This window comes from Saccostrea echinata, unplaced genomic scaffold (genome assembly GCF_033153115.1).
Source record: "Saccostrea echinata isolate AGI-Se365-2 ecotype Australia unplaced genomic scaffold, CSIRO_AGI_Sech_v1 ptg000086l, whole genome shotgun sequence".
Classification (NCBI taxonomy): domain Eukaryota; kingdom Metazoa; phylum Mollusca; class Bivalvia; order Ostreida; family Ostreidae; genus Saccostrea; species Saccostrea echinata.
This window is the reverse complement of record NW_026889835.1, coordinates 3,770,909-3,790,101: the sequence shown is the minus strand read 5'-3', so window position 1 is coordinate 3,790,101 and position 19,193 is coordinate 3,770,909. Positions and strand designations below refer to the sequence as shown.

General features: G+C 33.8%; 2 protein-coding genes across 2 annotated transcripts in view; one reads left to right on the top strand and one right to left on the bottom strand.

Annotated features, from left to right (window-relative positions):
* Positions 1–1,737: 1,737 nt before the first annotated feature.
* On the bottom strand, positions 1,738–17,990 carry LOC133177034 (uncharacterized). The gene is made up of 4 exons (XM_061312119.1): positions 17,905–17,990; positions 11,795–12,118; positions 9,358–9,559; positions 1,738–6,317 (listed from the first exon to the last, which is right to left on the bottom strand). Exons 1-4 carry the CDS (start codon positions 17,957–17,959, stop codon positions 6,266–6,268), a joined length of 633 nt encoding a protein of 210 aa, XP_061168103.1. The 5' UTR covers positions 17,960–17,990; the 3' UTR covers positions 1,738–6,265.
* An 85-nt stretch (positions 17,991–18,075) lies between these two features.
* LOC133177039 (ribonuclease H1-like) overlaps positions 18,076–19,193 on the top strand; it is a 41,009-nt gene continuing 39,891 nt past the window's right edge. The window contains exon 1 of the mRNA XM_061312127.1: positions 18,076–18,163. The gene's annotated coding sequence lies outside the window, so the exon portion shown is untranslated. The remainder of the gene's footprint in view (positions 18,164–19,193) is intronic.

Genomic DNA, 19,193 nt, shown 5'->3' with positions numbered 1-19,193 from the left:
ATACACACTAAGATACAAAGTTATCACCCCTTGTCCGATCTCTACTCGAGAGTTATCATTCCTTGTCAAGATCAGTTGGGGTGGGGTACACTGTAGATATATACACCAGAAATAATTAAATCAATAAACGTATCTAAGATTTCTTTTAAAGGACAATGAGTAAAGATATATTAAAAAGAGAATCGAAATAAAGGGCCCTGTTAATTTGAAAGAATCTAATAAAAGTTTTAATAGGAAGAAAAACAAGAGGTTCACAGGAGCTAGAATCGCTCACCTGGCTATAGTCATTAAAAAAAAATTACCCGTCTGCATAGACTCATCGTTGGTAACCCACGGACGAGTCGCTATCATCTCTCGTTTGAGGGAGCTTGTGGACTCAAAACCGTGGTTTGCGACGATGATAATTATCTTAGCCAAAAATTGGGATCTTTAAATACATAAGCTGCAACAAAAGGAGGGGAGCGGCCTCTGAATGAACATTTTATACCAAAAATATATTCTGGGAAAGTGGGGGAAGGGGTGCCCTGTGTGTCCGTCATTTTGGAATACAGTACTTTAGTCTACAGATGATATCTCTGAAAGTACTCAAGCTTTTACAATGAAATTTCATATCATAAAGTTCTCCCTACGACTGATAAAAAGAATCCTATTAATTTTGAGGTCAAAAGGTCAAAGTCACAAATTCATATACTATAGGAAACCGTTTCCTGAAGATTAAGCTTAGCTCAATTTGAGATTTTGAAATGAAAAAAAATTAAGGCAAAGACTATTTCTTTTACAAATCAATAGTTTGGACTATGGGGTTTAGACGGAGACGTGTTTATATTTACGCATTATATCAAAACTGTCAAACAGTGTAATGCCGTGACCACAGGCGCTTAACGTTTTTAACCTTTCTTTCCATAAATAAAAAATCCCCCATACTATAATTATAGTATGGGGGATTTTTTATTTATGGAAAGAAAGGTTAAAAACGTCAATATATAGTATGGGGGATTTTTTATTTATGGAAAGAAAGGTTAAAAACGTCAAGCGCCTGTGGTTCAGCTGGTGCAAACATTGTTTCCTACGATCAAAGGACAAAGCTTACGTCGTTCTTTGTCAATAACAGCTGAAAGTCCAAACTATCTGTAGAGTGAATGGGTCAAAGGTTAAGGTCACAAGCTTAATAAGTATATTGTTACAGATCGAATAAGATCTGGGGACAGCTGTTCAAAAGGTGGTTAACCTTAACAATGTGAAATCTGTGTTAAAATTCTTGTTAAAATTAACTACATGGTTAAAATTTAGTGTGTAGGTCAAACCGTGTGTTAACTCTGCGTTAACTTTAATTTACCTTTAGTACCTGTGTTAAAACTTATCACAGTGGTTAAGTATGGCCACCTGCATAATGCTCATGCCACTCCAACACCAAAAAGTTATGAAAGTGCATATATTTAGTGGATTTAACAGCTTACAAGGACTCACTGATGAAGAAATAAGGAAGTGATATTGTCTTGGAGGGTTGAGGTACCTGTGTGATCTACTTTAAAAAGACCTAGAAAGGCCCACTAACCATAAATGTGCCATTTGGTTAAGATTTACCGGTAACACTGTATTAACAGTCAATTCAGTGTTAACTTAACAACCCTTTGAAAAACAGGTCCCTGGCCTTAAGCAGAGAACATTCCTTGAATTAGCTTGTATTTTTTGAGTTTTAGCAAAAATTCTTATATTACCCATATGTTCAATTTAAAGTATTGTTTTTCATTTCAATAAAAAGTTTATTTGTCAAGGACTTGTCCCACATAAATACTTGATATCCTCAGAAAAATCAGTAAATAGTTTTTTTGGAGATAATTTTTGAAAAAGTTTATGCTGATACTGCAAAAATCATCAAATTTCAGGGCTAATAACTCCAAAATAATTTTTCTTTTGTTACAATGCCATAACAGAATTTTTGATTGCAATTCAAAAATATGCCCTCTTCTCTATGCTGCATAACCTTAATCTGTACAGCTCACTAGATACATGTACTATAACATTTAATTGCAAACTGGCCTCAATAATACAAGCTACCATTAACAGGAACCACTTGGTATAAATTACACAAATATCTGACAACAGCAATAAGTAAAATTAAGACCGCTAGCATGAAAATTATTCAATAATGAAACTAAAGTGCTACGAAAGAAATGTGTATGTATTGAAATTGGTAGAGTTTTTACACTAAAAGTTGAGTTACGTTATTTTTGTAATGACTAATCACATATTATTGCACACACACAAAAAATCACTCGGCCTTTCTTACCCCTTTTTTTTTAGGGGGGGGGGAGGGGGGGTTAATATGTCATAGTAACAGTATACATTATACAAGTGTAAAAATTGGAATGTATTTTGAAAAATTACATAAATATATGACCAAAGTAATTGGGGGGACAATTCTCAAGACAAAGAATGTCTTAAAAAACATTCAAAAATATCATTGTTTTCATGAAAGCTTCAGACATATTTTAGATTTATACCAATTAATCATCATTGATTTACACTTCATTCCTTACTCTCCGTCTTGTGATAGAGAGAGGAACTTGTGATAGAGAGAGGAACTTGTGATAGAGAGAGGAACAAAGCATAATCTTGGATTTCTGCAATGCACTTAAAAGACAAAAGCTCAAAGCTCATCCCCCAACCCTGGCACATTTTCTAAATGAATAACTTGAAACAGGTATGGACTCTAATCTATGCAACATTTATCAAGCTATTTTTTCTTTATGTGAATTTATTCAATCATTTTAGATAAATAGAAAATTGTTAACAATGGCCAACAGTGTTGGGCAGAATCAAGCATGTTGCCAATGTGAAAAATCTACTGTCATATAACTAAGAAACTGGATGAAATTCTAGTATGTAGAGTGGGATTATTATGTGGCACAAAAAAATTATTAAAACTTGGCAAACATTTACACATTAATTTGTTAATTAATGAAATACATTGTATATTATGCTACATCAGAAGAATGACAAGCAGTATAAAACAAAGATATTTCCTGATTTCTATTCATTCTACAGTCAACACTTATCCTATAACAGCCAATAAGCATCAGTTAGAATAGCATAGAAGTTACAGGTCAGTGTACACTAGTACCTACTGCTCACATCAAACAACCATAATTATAATAGATAAAACACAGCTTCTCCATTAGCCTAGTGAATCTAAGTGATTGTTCAATTGTAAATTGAAATCTTTCAAAATTGTTGTAGTGAACCTTTATGAGTTAAAAATCACCCATGAACACAATATTAAATAATTTACCATGTTCCATGACATATTTCTATAAGAAATTAAATAAATGTACATATAAATCAAACATCAAATTATCTACAGACTCACTTAATAATGCCAATAAATGTACATTTCAATCAAACATCACATATCACTTAATAAGGCCATAATTCAACTTAACTTTGTTGAAATGATTGAAATATTTAATTTTGGCCACCTTCTGTTTTGAAAAAGATAGTCCATTTAGTTTATAAATGTTTTCACACGAGTCTACAAATTTATAATTTCATAGAAAGGTCTTCTATTTGCAGAATTTGCTTTTAACATGGCTGAGGATAACATCTCCCTTTCCCCTTCTACCTGCAAAGTATGTCTATTCAAAAACGATAAAAAAAAATTCCAGATAAAATTGCAATTTTTGTCCTAGATTATGTTAAATTTAATCAACAGAGAGAAACTTCACACAAAAATAATACAAATGTCAAAAAGGGCATAAATAACAGAAGCATATTATAATTTTGTGTATGAAAGACTATGGAAAGTACATATTAACAATAAACATTTTAACAAAGCATGACTCTACATGTGTTTCATCATGCAAGCACACTTTGGTGGATATAATAAAAAAAACTACATGTGTCTGTGTGACAAGAATGCCCCCCACTAACTTGCAAGTTTTAAATATGTGAAAGTACAATGAAGAGTGTGAAAATAACAATGGCTGGAAATGGCACAAAAATAAAATATCACTAACAAGCAAATCAATAAAACATCTCAAAAACAGTGAATAATTAGACATTTTCAAATTTAAGGACCAGTCCATAACTTTCAAGAAAATTTGTCAATCAATAAGAAACTCTTTTTTGATCTTAAGTCATCAACATAAAGAGAAAAACCAAAGATTAGCTCATTATTTACAAGCACAGCAAATAAAAGTCCAGAAAGAACAAAATCATTATAAATGTTCATAGTCTAAGGGCCATAACATCTGTAACAAGATGTGTTTGTGAAACACTGAAGCCCCCGTATGGCAACTTATAGCAAAGGTTAAACTTTCTCAAATGCAAATCAAATATGTTGGTACCCAAAGTAAGGTCTTGTCTTGAGGAATAAACCTGTGAAACATGAAAGCCCTAGCAGCAACCATTGAAGAGATATGAAAAAGGTTAAAGTTTTTTCAAAAGTATGTCAAACATCAAGGTCAAGGTCAAATGGTCTAAATTAATGGTGCCCAAGGAAAAGCCTTCTCCCAAGAAATACACAGGTGAAATATGAAAGCCGAAGCCCCAATAGTTCAAAAGTTATGACCAAGGTTAAAGTTTTCCAAAAGAAGGTCAAACTCCAAGGTCAAGGTCAAAGTTAATGGTATCCAAAAAAAGTTCTTGTCACAAGGATTACATATGTGAAGTATGAAAGCCCTAGCACCAACTGTTCAAAAGTTATGGCCAAGGTTAAAGTTTTTTCAAAAGTAGGTCAAACTCCAAGGTCAAGGTCAAAACGTCAAAATTGTTGGTATCCAAGAAAGGTCTTATCACAAGGATTACACCTGTGAAGTATGAAAGCCCTAGCACCAATTGTTTAAAAGTTATGGCCAAGGTTAAAGTTTGGTAAAATTTTGCAAAACTGGGTCAAATTCCAAGGTCAAGGTCAAAAGGTCAAATATGATGGTACCCAAAGAAAGGTTTTGTCACAAGAAATACACATGTGAAATATGAAAGCCATAGCTTCAACCAATGAAAAGTTATGGGCAAGGTTAAAGTTTTTGTGGACAAACAGATAGACAGACGGACGGACAGGGCAAAAACTATATACCCCCGAATCTTCAATATGGGGGCATAAAAATGGGTCTACCAATATGAAACACCCTTGATCTCTGAGTCATTAATATCAAGAGACATACCAAAAATCAGCTCATTATCTATAAGCATAGCAAACAAGATGTGTTTGTGAAACACTGATGCCCCGTATGGCAACTTAGAGCAAAGGTTAAACTTTCTCAAATGCAAATCAAATATGTTGGTACCCAAAGTATGGTCTTGTCTCTAGGAATATACCTGTGAAATATGAAAGCCCTAGTAGCAACCATTGAATAGATATAGAAAAGGTTTAAGTTTTTCAAAAGTAAGTCAAACATCAAGGTCAAGGTCAAATGGTCAAAATTAATGGTGTCTTAGGAAAGGCCTTTTCACAAGAAATACACAGGTGAAATACGAAAACTGAAGCACCAATCGTTCAAAAGTTATGACCAAGGTTTAAGTTTTTCAAAAGTAGGTCAAACTCCAAGGTCAAGGTCAAAGGGTCACAAAGTTGTTGGTATTCAAAGAAAGGTCCTATCACAAGGACTACATATTTGAAGTATGAAAGCTTAAGTACCAATCGTTCAAAAGTTATGGCCAATGTTAAAGTTTTTCAAAAGTAGGTCAAACTCCAAGGTCAAAGGGTCAAAGTTGTTGGTATCCAAAGGAAGGACTTGTCACAAGGATTACACATGTGAAGTATGAAAGCCTTAGCACCAATTGTTCAAAAGTTATGGCCAAGGTTAAAGTTGGATAAAATTTTGCAAAACTGGGTCAAACTTCAAGATCAAGGTCAAAAGGTCATGTATGGTGGTACCCAAAGAAAGATCTTGTCACGAGGAATACACATGTGAAATATGAAAGCCATAGCTCCAATCAATCAAAAGTTATGGGCAATGTTAGAGTTTTTGCGGACAAACAGACAGACAGAAGACACACGGACAGGGCAAAAACTATATACCCCCGAATCTTCGATACGGGGGCATAAAAAAGTATGGAAAACTAACTATGAATGAATGACGGATGGAAAGGGATAACACTATATGCCCGGCCCTTTTATTGTGGGAGCATAGAAACTGGGACTGCATATAGATCATTCCTTGACAGAAATGGTGGTGTCACTGCTTGATGGAAACCTGTGTTACTACTTGATAGATATGGTGGTGTCACTCCTTGATAAAAATGGTGGTGAACAATTATGGACCAGTTATTCCTCCATATGATCCTGTAGTCGTTCAAATGGATCTGTGTGTGGGGTACTGAAAAATGAAGAAAAAAAATCTTAAGTGCATTAAACTGTAAAATAGGTCAAATAACAAAAATTATACCATTATTGCAAGTTAGTGATGATGACATTCCTCCAAGAAAATCATGCTACAATGCCCAAGAGGAATATGTATGAGAATTTCATGATGAACAAAACAGAATACTTATCTAAGACATATGTTACTTGCAGCATCTTAAACCTTATATTCACAATTTATTACAGTTATTCTATAATAATTTAATTCTAGTTATAATGCGCATGAATTGAACAAATTTGAATCTACATTACCTGACGATGCTTCCATTTAAATATGACCAATCATGGCTTTGCTGTTCTTGAGAAGAAAATTTTTAAAGATTTTTCCTATATATTCCTATGTAAAACTTGGATCACCCATTGTGGCCCCACCCGATCCCCGGGGGTCATGCTTTGAACAAACTTGAATCTACACTACCTGAGGATGCTTCCACATAAGTTTCACAGTGGTTCTTGAGAAGAAGATTTTTTAATGATGCCATTAATTTTTTTCGAATTCATAATTATCTCCCCTTGGAAGAAGGCGTGGCCCTTCATTTGAGCAAACTTGAATCCCCTTTACCCAAGGATACTTTGTGGCAAGTTTGGTTGAAATTGGCCCAGTGGTTCTGGAGAAAAAGTCAAAAATGTGAAAAGTTTACAGACGGACAGACAGACAGACAGACGGACTACAGACAAAATGTGATCAGAAAAGCTCACTTGAGCCTTCGGCTCAGGTGAGCTAAAAATTACTTTATATCGTATAAATTGGGTTGCCTACGTCACAATGACTTGCGTCAAAAACGTATCGATCCGCCTGACATTACATTTAAATTTTGTACAATTTGAAGTCATTTTTATGAGCAAACATCTTTTTTCTTACACTAAATGAATGAAAATTAAATTATAAGGAATGAATTTAATAGCTACCCAATTTATACGGTATAAAGTGGGTTGGAACAGTTTATCCTTTTTTATAAGCCGCGAAGCGGTTTATAAAGCGTAAACTGCCCCAACCCACTTTATACCGTATAAATTGGGTAGCTATTAAATTCATTTCTTAAATAAAATCATTGTTAAGAATCTAAAATATATACAGAACTCAAATGACAAACTTTCATTAAAAAATCACTTTGTTGTTAGACCTTGGGAAAGAACATCAATTTTAATGTCCTATACATGAAGATATATATTATATTATCATATGCAAAAAATTTCTTGGGTTAGCTAATCTTTAGAAAATTGTTTTCCTCTCACCCGACCCAGGATAAAAACTAGAAAGCAAGGGTCCCACTAAGGGCTGTTTAATGACTTCGAAGATACATGTATATATTCAGGCATAAAAACATACAGACAGACAAAGTGATATAACCCTTAGATTTATCACAGTCTTTCTCTTATAGTAAAGTTCTGTGTAAAATTTGAAAATGTTACATTGAAAACTGTTTGACAATAGAGTATGGATATATATTCGAACATATGTACAGACAGAGAGATAAACTGATATGACCCTCCACTCTGTAGGTATCTTGCTTTTAAAGTAAAATACTGTTACTAATGTATAAAATCTGGGGAAAAAATCATTAGAAACCTTTTGAGTTATCGCATCACAATAAGTGTTGACAGACAGACAAATCCAAAAAATCTATAGGTGTCTTGCTGTTACAGTAAAGCACCTCTGTACAAAAGAGCTAGGTTCATTACTCCAGAAAATAGCCCTGTCCCTATACTAATTAACCCCCTCATCATAACTATGTACTTAGTTTATCACCTTAATGCCCAGGAGCAGAGGAGAAGATTTTCAAAGAATTAATGCATTTTCCCTATATAGTATATAGTCGATAGAGCCCCGCCCTAACACCAGAACCCCTGATCCTGGGGCCATGAATTTCACAAGTTTGGAAGAGGCACTCTTGCTCATTATAACTATGTACTTAGTTACTTTATTTAATACCCAGGAGCAGAGAAGAAGATTTTCAAAGAATTAATGCATTTTCACTATATAATCAATAGAGCCCCACCCTAACACCAGAACCCCTGACCCTGAGGCCATGAATTTCACAATTTTGGAAGAGGCACTCTTGCTCTTCATAACTATGTACTTAGTTACTTTATTTAATACCCAGGAGCAGAGAAGAAGATTTTCAAAGAAATAATGCACTTTCACTACATGATCTATATAGCCCCACCCTGGGGCCATGAATTTCACAATTTTGGTAGAGGGCTCAATGCTTATTACAATGATGCCAACAGTTTGACTGCTTGATGTCCAGGAGTAAAGAAGAAGATTTTTAAAGATTGCATTATTTTTGGTGGTTTTAGCCCCACCCCTCAGGCCCAGGGGGGGGGGGGGGGGGGGGGGGGGGGGGCAGGGACCATGAAATTTACAATTTTTGTTCCCCTTCACCCATAGATGCTATATGCCAAATTTGGTTGAAATTGGTTAAGTGGTTTCAGAGAAGAAGCTAAAAATGTTCAACGACGCATGACGACGGACGAGAACGGATAGCAATAGGTCACCTGAGTGACTCAGGTGACCTAATAAAAATATGAAGTCTGTATGCAAAGTAGACTTATGTAAGGTGTAGGAGTGAAACGGTTCACCGCGGTATCGATGCACCGCAGTATTTTTTCTCGGTTTGATACACGGTGCAAAATCTCTAATTTTCGGTTCGGTTCATTTTTCGGTCGGGATCGTTATTCAGTCGGGTTTGGCATAAGGTATAACACGTTACTCAGTATAAATAAGTATAGAAAACGTAAATTTTTGATGACTGATAGCTTGTAAAATAATTTTTGACAGTCAAATAATTTTAATCAATTTCTTCTAGTCAATTTGCAAATAAAATTCGTAAAATATGTGACTAGATTTAGAAAAAGAAAGCATAAAACAACGTAGAATTTGTTTCCTTCTATCAAAATGTATCGTATCGAAAATAACCGAACCGAGACAAAATTATACAATACGTATCGAACCGTGAAGGAGGTGTATCGTTTCACCCCTAGTAAGGTGGTACCTGAGATATTGCTGCATTCTGCGTTGTCTACGATACCTTCTGTACTGATAATATACTGTCACAAACACAATCAGTAGAGCCAGCACACTGAACACAATCCCAAGTACAATGTCCTGAACAGAGGAAGAGAAAATGGCATGTTCTTTATAGATCACCTCTGATTCAGTGGTAGTGATAACTTCTTGATCTCTGTGGCATGCAGCTACAATATAATGAAAGATTTCCTTCTTCAAAAATCCATATATAAAATTGCTCAAGTGAATGTTCTGTATGATTTTTACAATTAATTGTAATAAAAAATCAATGCATTCTTCTAAAATCACACAACTGAAATTGAACTACCCATAATTGTTGCAAGTAATGAAATCACAGGATCCAATCTCTTCTCTACTGTATAGTCAACTAAGTTAAAGTTTTACATTTATAAATTTATTCAAAACAAAGCATTCTAGTTTCCAAAATAATTAATGTAAACAAGATGTGTTTGTGAAACACTGATGCCCCTGTATGGCAGCTTATGGCGAAGGTTAAAGTTTCTCAAATGCAAGTCAAAATCCAGGCCAAAAGATAAAAAATGTTGGTACCCAAAGAAAGGTCTTGTCTCGAGGAATATACCTGTGATTTTTGAAAGCCCTAGTTGCAATTGTTCAAAAGTTATGGCGAAGGTTTAAGTTTTTTGAAAGTAAGTAAAACGTCAAGGTCAAGGTCAAAGTTGTTTGGATCCAAAGGAAGGTCTTGTCACAAGGATTACATAAGTGAAGTGTGAAAGCCCTAGGACCAACCATTCAAAAGTTATGGCCAAGGTTTAAGTTTTTCAAAAGTAGGTCAAACTCCTATGTCAAGGTCAAAAGGTCAAAGTGGTTGGTATTCCAAGGAAGGTCTTGTCACAAGGATTACATATGTGAAGTATGAAAGCCCTAGCTCCAACCATCCAAAAGTTATGACCAAGGTTTAAGTTTTTCAAAAGTAGGTCAAACTCCTAGGTCAAGGTCAAAGGGTTAAAGAGGTTGTTATCCAGAGGAAGGTTTTGTCAGAAGGAATACACAGGTGAAGTTTGAAACCCCAAGCACCAACAGTTCAAAAGTTATGGCCAAGGTTAAAGTTTTTCAAAAGTAGATCAAACTCCAAGGTCAAGGTCAAAGTCGCTGGTATCCAAAGGAAGGCCTTGTCACAAAGAATACACATGTGAAGTTTGAAACCCCAATCACCAACTGTTCAGAAGTTATGGCCAAGGTTAAAGTCTCATAAAATTTTGCAAAAGTGGGTCAACCTCCAAGATCAAGGTCAAAAGGACAAATATGATGGTACCCAAAGAAAGGTCTTGTTACAAGGAATACACGTGAAGTATGAGAGTCATAGCTCCAGCCAAACAAAAGCTATGGGCAAGGTTAAAGTTGACAACAGACAAACAGACAGACAGGACAAAAACAATAAAAAATTCAAATTGCAGAAAGATACCCATTTACCAGTACTACTTCCATAAGCATAATCTTATTGAGTCATTATCAGACCTTTGATAAGGTGACCCCTACATTTATAGGTGTCTTCCTCTTTTCTTGTGTAGAAAAAAGTTTGTCTACAAGTTGAAACTCAGGTCAATACAGTCACATAATAGTTTTGATGGACAGATAGACATGATTAGAACAAGGCATTCACATATTTTGTTCAGGGCCTGAAACATTAATTATACATTTTTATGATGATCATGAATTAGTATATTAACTACCGGTAAGTACACAAAGTTTTGTACCTGAACTTCAGACTTGAAGAATAAATATCAAGGCCATGTATATCACTGTCAGATAAACAATTTTTTATCTGATTCAATGTCACCTCAAACTGCCTGCCCATGTCCATTAATCAAGTTTGAGCAGAATTTTGTAACAAAGGAAGAAAATTCAGCCAAACATTGTCTTCCTAAAATAACTACTTTGACCAAAGTTTTTTTTAAGTTAAAACTCTTTTTTTAAGTCAGTTTGATTTATTACATAAATTACATCCTTCCATAGATAAAGGGGGAAGATAACAATAACAAATCACCTTCAATCCAAGGACTTGCAAGAGTGATGATGAAGCAAGAATGGATTTGGAGTATACAATTAAACACAAATAATCTTGAACGGATGGAAAATTTGAGTTCTCACAATACCAGATTTGTTTCAAGACAGATTTTCCTATTTAGCACATCTATATTTCAATTAAAAAAACTGATTACTTGTGTCAGTATTCTTCATATTTAGAGTAAATATACATGTACTATTAAAAACTTAGTTATATGGATATTATACAAATGAAGCAATAGAGAATGATAATTTATAAGGTAAAATTAATAGCAAAGATATTTTCATTAACCATTTATCAAAAAGACTTACTAGTAATAACTTACTCTCAAATATAATTACTGGTGCAGATGCATCTACTGCATTAATATACATACCTGTAATTTTATCTACAGAATTGGAATATTGCATTGTACTTCCAGCATTTTTCATACATTTTAATTCAACATTGTATAACACATGTTCCCCATTTAATGGAATTCTAAAAATGTTACTGCTGGCATTAAATCTATAAGTCACTTTGCCATTGTTCAAGTCATTTAAAACAGTTCTATTGTGATTGTACAATATGGTACATGAACTGTTTATGATGCTGTACTTGGGCAATGCTTCAAAGATTGCCTCATCATTGCAAAGACTTGTTAAGTTTAAACTCAAGTGAGGAAAAAAACTGCTTCCATCTGTCATATAGAGGAAAAAATCTGAAAAAAAGAAAAAAAAATCCTTGTTTTTAATACATATACCACACAAAATTACTATTAAAGAGAATTAAAAAGAAACCAGCAATCATGCTATTAAAATTCATTTTAATTATTAGCAAAATCAAGTAATCCTTGGAGCATTCTTTAGATCTCCAGATTTCTTTTAACTGGCATTTACTTTTTAATAGCAAGCAGAGCAAGAGGCGCAAAGTGCTGCTCAACACTGCAAGCTCTTAAAGCATCACCTGGGCGAAGAGAAAATTCAGACTGTACATATTGATCCAAATGAATTTTTTTACCACATTAACCTTGAAACCCTCAATGCAACATGAATGCAACTGAATAGGTATCCAGTAATACACATATCTGCGCTTGCCCTAACGGTCACACTGTCAACATATCAATTCTACAAAGATTTAAGGGTTCTACACATACAAATATTCCCTTATTCATTTTCATCAGGTTGGGCACACACCACCAAATGGTGTTTTAACCCCCATTTGGTGGCAGGGTTGGCCGGGAAATACCAGTAGTGAGAATTACCAGTGGTAAATACCGGTATTTCCCGTCACGGGAAATACTACAAATTTTCTCTAAACTGGGAAATATTGGGAAATACTACATTATTAAACTTTTTATTTCTTTAATTCATTCAATTTTATACAAAATTCAGAAATAAAATTAATATAAAAGCGCATGATGAATAATATTGAATATGTCTCAAACTGCAGTTTAACATAATTACCAGTATTCAGAATCCAGGTCCCCTACCCATAAGCATTCTGAAGCTGTACACATTTCCTTGGCTGTATATTAAAAACAAAACAGAAATTTTCCAATTCATTTCTTTTCAGTTTTGTAAAATTATTAAGTTTATTAATTATAAATCCAAGAACAAAACACACTTGTTATAATCCTACTATAAAATCTGTAGTTTTTATAATCAATGAGTATCATATTGATTTAACAAATTGCTGTGGATAGTTTTGTGCTCCCGTTTTGAGATACAATTACCTTGAGAAGAACTGAAAAGCCTCTTCTTAGGTTTGATATTTATACCACACTCTACATTTAACAATTTTCTTGGAACCTTCTTTAGTTACATAAAAACCCAATAGGGATCTTTGGGTTCATTTCATGGAAGTTTATAGACTTCATCTTACTCAAACATGAAACAAATAAAATGACACTCATGACTAGTATATGAATATACTGTGTTATGATTATATTAAAAGAATTACTTGGATGCCAGAAATTTTTAAATCAGAGACAGTGATACCAGGTAGATATCTTAGCCAATAAGGTGTACTACATGTCAATACCCCCCACAAATAAAATTAAAATTATGAAATATGTAGCTATTTCTTATTTCTCAGTATTTCCCGGGAAATACCAGTAATTCCTGGTAATTACCAGTATTTCCCACCATCCTGGGAAACATGAGTATTTCCCGGTTTTTTGCCAACCCTGTTTTGTGGTCAATTGCCAGTATCGGAGTCGGTGTTTTCTGACCAAACGGTGGTCTTTTTTATTTAAATTCAATTTTTATTAAAATAAAGCAAAGACAAATTGGCATATGCATCAGGAAATTTTAGTTAACATATTCCTTGCACAATGAATACAGTTCGGTTGATTTTCCATGTGTAATTTCCGTGGAACTTCATAAAAACAATACCTACAGCTGTCCATAACAGCCAAACTTCTTGCTCAATCAATCAAATATGGTGGGTAAAAATTCTTAGACCAGTGGTTTAACTCTTGAGAAGTTAACTTTCAATCGATCTTTGGATCTTTATCCATATAAATCTCTAAAAATCCTATTGAACACGAGCTCCTCATACCTTATTGGTATGGTGGGCATTTATTGCTACAGTATTCATTTTTTTACATTTGAATGTAACATTTTTTCTTTATTTTCTTTTAGGATGAAGTTGCGATTTCTGTGCTACCTTCTGTGGTTCAGTATGCATATTTATGATGAATCTGCTATTTAATCAATGATTTTGAATAAAAGATTCACAAAGAGACAGTTCCAATTATTCTTGTTTTTATTCTAATAACATCATTTTGAAACAATAATTATATCATGATCTCACTGTAGCTGCAGAACTGTAGCATTATGGTTTTATATATTAGTCTTTGACCATAATGCTACAGATTCCATAATGCAAATAAAGAGCAATTTATGGCGCAAATTTTTATTTGGGACAATTTCTCCACTTTCCAGCATAGGTCAATCAACTATTTTTCACTCCCTAATCCTAGACACATTTTTTAACCAACCTGTATGTTTTATCCACTTCCCAACCCTTTATAGTGGTCTCTACAGACCAATAAACTCATTTGTTTTGAATTTTCTGCCATCCGACAAAAATTCAGAACAAGATTAGGGAGTGAAAAAAAGTTGATTGACCAATGCTGGAAAGAAATTCTCCCATACAGTGTGCAGAAAATTTTGCACCCTAAATTGCACTTCATTTGTATTACAGGATCTGTAGCGTTATGGTCAAAGACTTGTATATAATACCATAACGATACAGTTCTGCAGCTAGATCTCACTGTATATCCCTTTTTTTTTTTATAAAGAATAAAGCCATCGCATACAAAATAAAATTGAATTCCCATCTTTCATTTCCTCATTGAAAAATTGACATTAATCTCCCTTCATAGTTAAATCAGACTTTTGACCAGGTTCGAAAAAAGATCATCATTTTTTATTGGTTTAAATTTAATATTGGATTGGTTGCCCAGATGACAGAAATTAAGAAACACGATCAACAGGTGCAACAATGTTCTGTAAGGAGGGAATTTTTCTTTTTAAGTTAAAACAGAGAAATGTTGCACTTGTTTTCCTAGGTGATAGTTTTGTAAAATATTTGAATGACACTGCGCAAAAAATTCCGCTGTGAATTTCCTTTTTTTTCTTTTTTTTTTTTTCAGAGCACCGATAAATGTCTATATTTCTATTTTATTCCACACGAGTTAAAATTATGCGCCATTTCACGCCATTCCATGGAATTGAACAAAACGATTTTTCTCTCCCAAATGGTCAGTAAATACCGACTCCAATACGGGCGATTGACCACCAAACAATTAGGTGGTGTGTGCCCAAGGGCCGATGATATATACACGACCGTTGTGTACATAGTAAAGAAAGTCTATTTACACGACCGTCGTGCAAATAGCTATTGCATATTGCTGAGATATATACACGACCGTCGTGCACATACGTAAGAAAAAAATTTATTTACACGACCGTCGTGCAAATAGCAATCGCACATTTCCAGAGATATATACACGACCGTATACACGACCGTCGTGTGATCGAAACATTTCACACCGCACATACGTCCCTGAAGACACGACGTTGTTTAGGCTACACAATCACTGTAGTTATATTTTTTCAACATTTGTAAAATACTGTTATTAAATGAATAAATGAATGTTTGCAATTATGAATGGACATTTTACTTTTATAAAAATAAAAACTAATCGATAATTTAAAAATGACCCGATCCCGATCAGATTATGTTTGAGCTGATAGTGTAGATGAGTCTATCTCTTGTTTTATGTGCACGTTTAGTCGTTTTTGAAAAAAATTAAATGGAATTGACACTTTTTTAAAATAGAAATGCAAGCAATTGATTGTTTCACATACTACTAATTGTTATGTTGATGTATTTAATTACTTCAACTTTTTTTTAATTTTATCCCATGTTAAATAAAAAGAAAAATTATAAAACATATGAGGAAAAGACACCTGTGTAAGATCTACACTCCAACTTCAGATTTAAAAAAAAAGCTTTCGTAGACACTCCCTCCCCTATCTGGATCTTAAAATACATAAGTTCAGAAACAGGTTGGGACATAGATACCATATTGCATTAGTTTTAGTCTGAAGAGACTGGGATACATGAATGTGCCCCCTTTATGGTTCTCTCTCATTTCTTTCAGTCTTTCTATTTCTAATTTCTACCTACTTGAAGACTACTTCATTTACATATTTCTATTTGAAACTGATTAAAATATTATGACCCCACAGCCATTTCTTTTGTGGAGAATTGATTATATATTTTACATATAAAATTGAGATATCAAAATACACGAGGACGCACGAGGATAGGTATACTACTAGGCATATAAGCTATTCAAGTGTGAAAAAGAATACAACTGAATCGTAATATAATTTCTGTCAGTTTCATAAAAATGTAGTGGAACAGTTTATTAGCCATAACAAAGAAAAAAATTCTTTAAAAAAAAAATAAAGATTAGAAACGAAAAAAAAATAGGAAAGGGGGGGGGGGGTGATCACTCAACATCCGCTTTAAACGAGAACTATTAGCATATAAATATCATTATTGTTTAATTTGAGATAATATTTGTATAAAAATGATAAATTAAGGTTGTATGACAAAATTTTGGTTAAAAAGTGTATTTAAGAAATCAATACTAGAGTAGGCGAAAATGCCTATCAAATGCGTTATGGCTCTCTTTAATTGGTGAATATGGGTTGAGGTGGATGGGGTAAACCACAAGCTCACCAAAATAGTAAGTAAGTAAGTAAATATTTTATTATAATGACATGTGTATATAACCACAAATACAATAGTAGTTATAATAGAAACAGATTTACATTACACCCCGACCCATTGGACCTATATTTCACTTCAGCATACATAACATATTTTCATTTTCAAAAGAGAGGGCACATGCATTACTATTAGATTTGTACAAATATTTTTGTCTTACTGAAAAGATTAAAAAGATTAAATTTAAAAATTTGGATTTGTCCTTGATTATTTTTCATTTAAGTGTTTAAATTATATAAAGCGCATCAGTGCCACGTAATACTTTTTTTTTAAGTTGGAATTTCCAACTTTATTCTTGGCTTTTCCAACTTAAAAGTTGGTTTTTCCAATTTTTAAGTTGGAAGTTCCAACTTTAATCTTAACTTTTCCAACTATAAAGTTGGAAATTCCAACGTTAAAGTTGGAAAACACAACTTTTTCGGGCTTCATGCGTTTTATTCGTATACTTTATAGTTAATTGGACTCGCGTTGCTGTTTATAATATAACAATGAAAGTAAACAATTCATTTATATAATTATGATGAAAGAAGGAATAATTTTCTTTGTGTTTTCATATACAGAATAATATTACATAATAAAAGAAAATTATAGAAAAGCTCAAATGAAAGTAGTAAAAGCCAACTTTAAAGTTGGAAAAGCCAAGATTAAAGTTGGAATTACCAACTTTAAAGTTGGAATTTCCAACTTTAAAAAAAAAAATATATTATGTGGCACTAATACGCTTCCGTAATATTACCAACTAGATCTACATTTCTATTTAAATTAATATTATAAAAGAAAGTTTTTCTGATGTTTTCTTACCATCTCATCCCTCCCACACACCCCAAAATGCTTCGAGGGTTAAAGGCACTGCGTGTCGAACCTAACTGGGGACGAAACAACGAATGACATAAGCTATGTTATGTAAATACGATACACGACGGTCGTGCAAATAGTCATTGAAAAATTATATACACGACGGTCGTGTGAATAGCCGATGAAAAATTATATACACGACGGTCGTGCGAATAGCCGATGAAAAATTATATACACGACGGTCGTGCGAATAGCCGACGAAGAAGTAAGTACACGACGGTCGTGTATATAGACACTGCCGTGCCCAAGCTGTTCAAACCAGTTACAGTACTCCTTCACTACTGTATGAGAATAAGAATACTGAATAGAACAATAGTATCATCTTTACATTTTGAGTCTCACCTAGAACAATTATACCAACAAAAGTAAGTTGGTTCCATAAAAACACTACTTTCATTGTTTAATGTTTAGTAGACAAAATTACGCATCAAACCATCACACCATCATTTACATCCGGTTTCGTAGATTTCAACAACTCGCACCTGAACGATTTCGTGTGCAAATGGGAACCAGTTGATTTTGCGAGTTGAGAAAGTAGAACGTTGGGAAGCATTTGTCATATTATACCTCTTTGTCTAGAGAAAGAAGGTCACAGTGTACGGTAAGATGTCACGTATTCAGTAAAGAAATATAGTTTTTTTTTTTCTTGATACATATTTTTTCATTTTATTTCACGTTCATTGCATTTTTTCAAAAGGTGCATTTTTTGTTATCATCTGATCATTTATGTGTGTTTCCAAAATTTATTTCACAATAAAAACATTATACCGGTGGCGGATCTAGGATTCTTTTAAGGAGAAACAGGCTAGGGGTCTTGGAGCGGCCTAAAGGCCGGCCCCCAGTGGCTTCAGGATGGGGGGGGGGGGTGTTTAGGGGTTTTTAAAAAACTATTTATTTAACTTACTCAGCTGTAACTTTACAGTAATTTTGGATCTCTATAAAGATATCCATATTTTTTTTAAACTGCCATCTCAAAATATTACTTACAGTGTGTTCCTAACATTTTCTTTTACTATTTCCACAACAAAACATTCCTTATATATAACCACTGTTAATGACCATCCTGGGCCTGAAATTGAAACCATCAAAAATTTTATTTATACTGCTTTTTTGGGTGGCAAATTATTCCGTCCAATGCGCTTCGTGCAGATGTCAAAGTCCTAAGAAAGTAGTTGATAGAGGTCAATCTAAGGAATTTTTCAAAATCGAGCTTTTGTGCATTTCAAGTAAGAATTTGGAGAAATAAATCCAGAACCAACTTTTTGTGTGCAATAAATATACATTTTTTTCTAAGGTGGCACTGTAGCTCTCCGGTCTGTCAATATTTCTTTTTTTGGGAGAGCTACAGTTCTGCAGCTACTTGAAAGTAAGAATCTCAGTTAACCAGTCAAAAGTATATTGATGCAGGGGCGTCGGCAAATATTTCACATTGGGGAGGCGAACTGGATCGAAAAGGTGGGGGGGGGGGGTTCCTAACTAACTTTTGGTGACATAAACTAAATAATTAAGATATCTACCAAAATCTTGACATTTTTTCCTTAAAGTCAATAGCTTAGAGGAGAGGTATATCCCGATTAAAAAAAGATCAATTAAATATGCAACAGCAACCAAAAAAAAAAATGCATAATGTG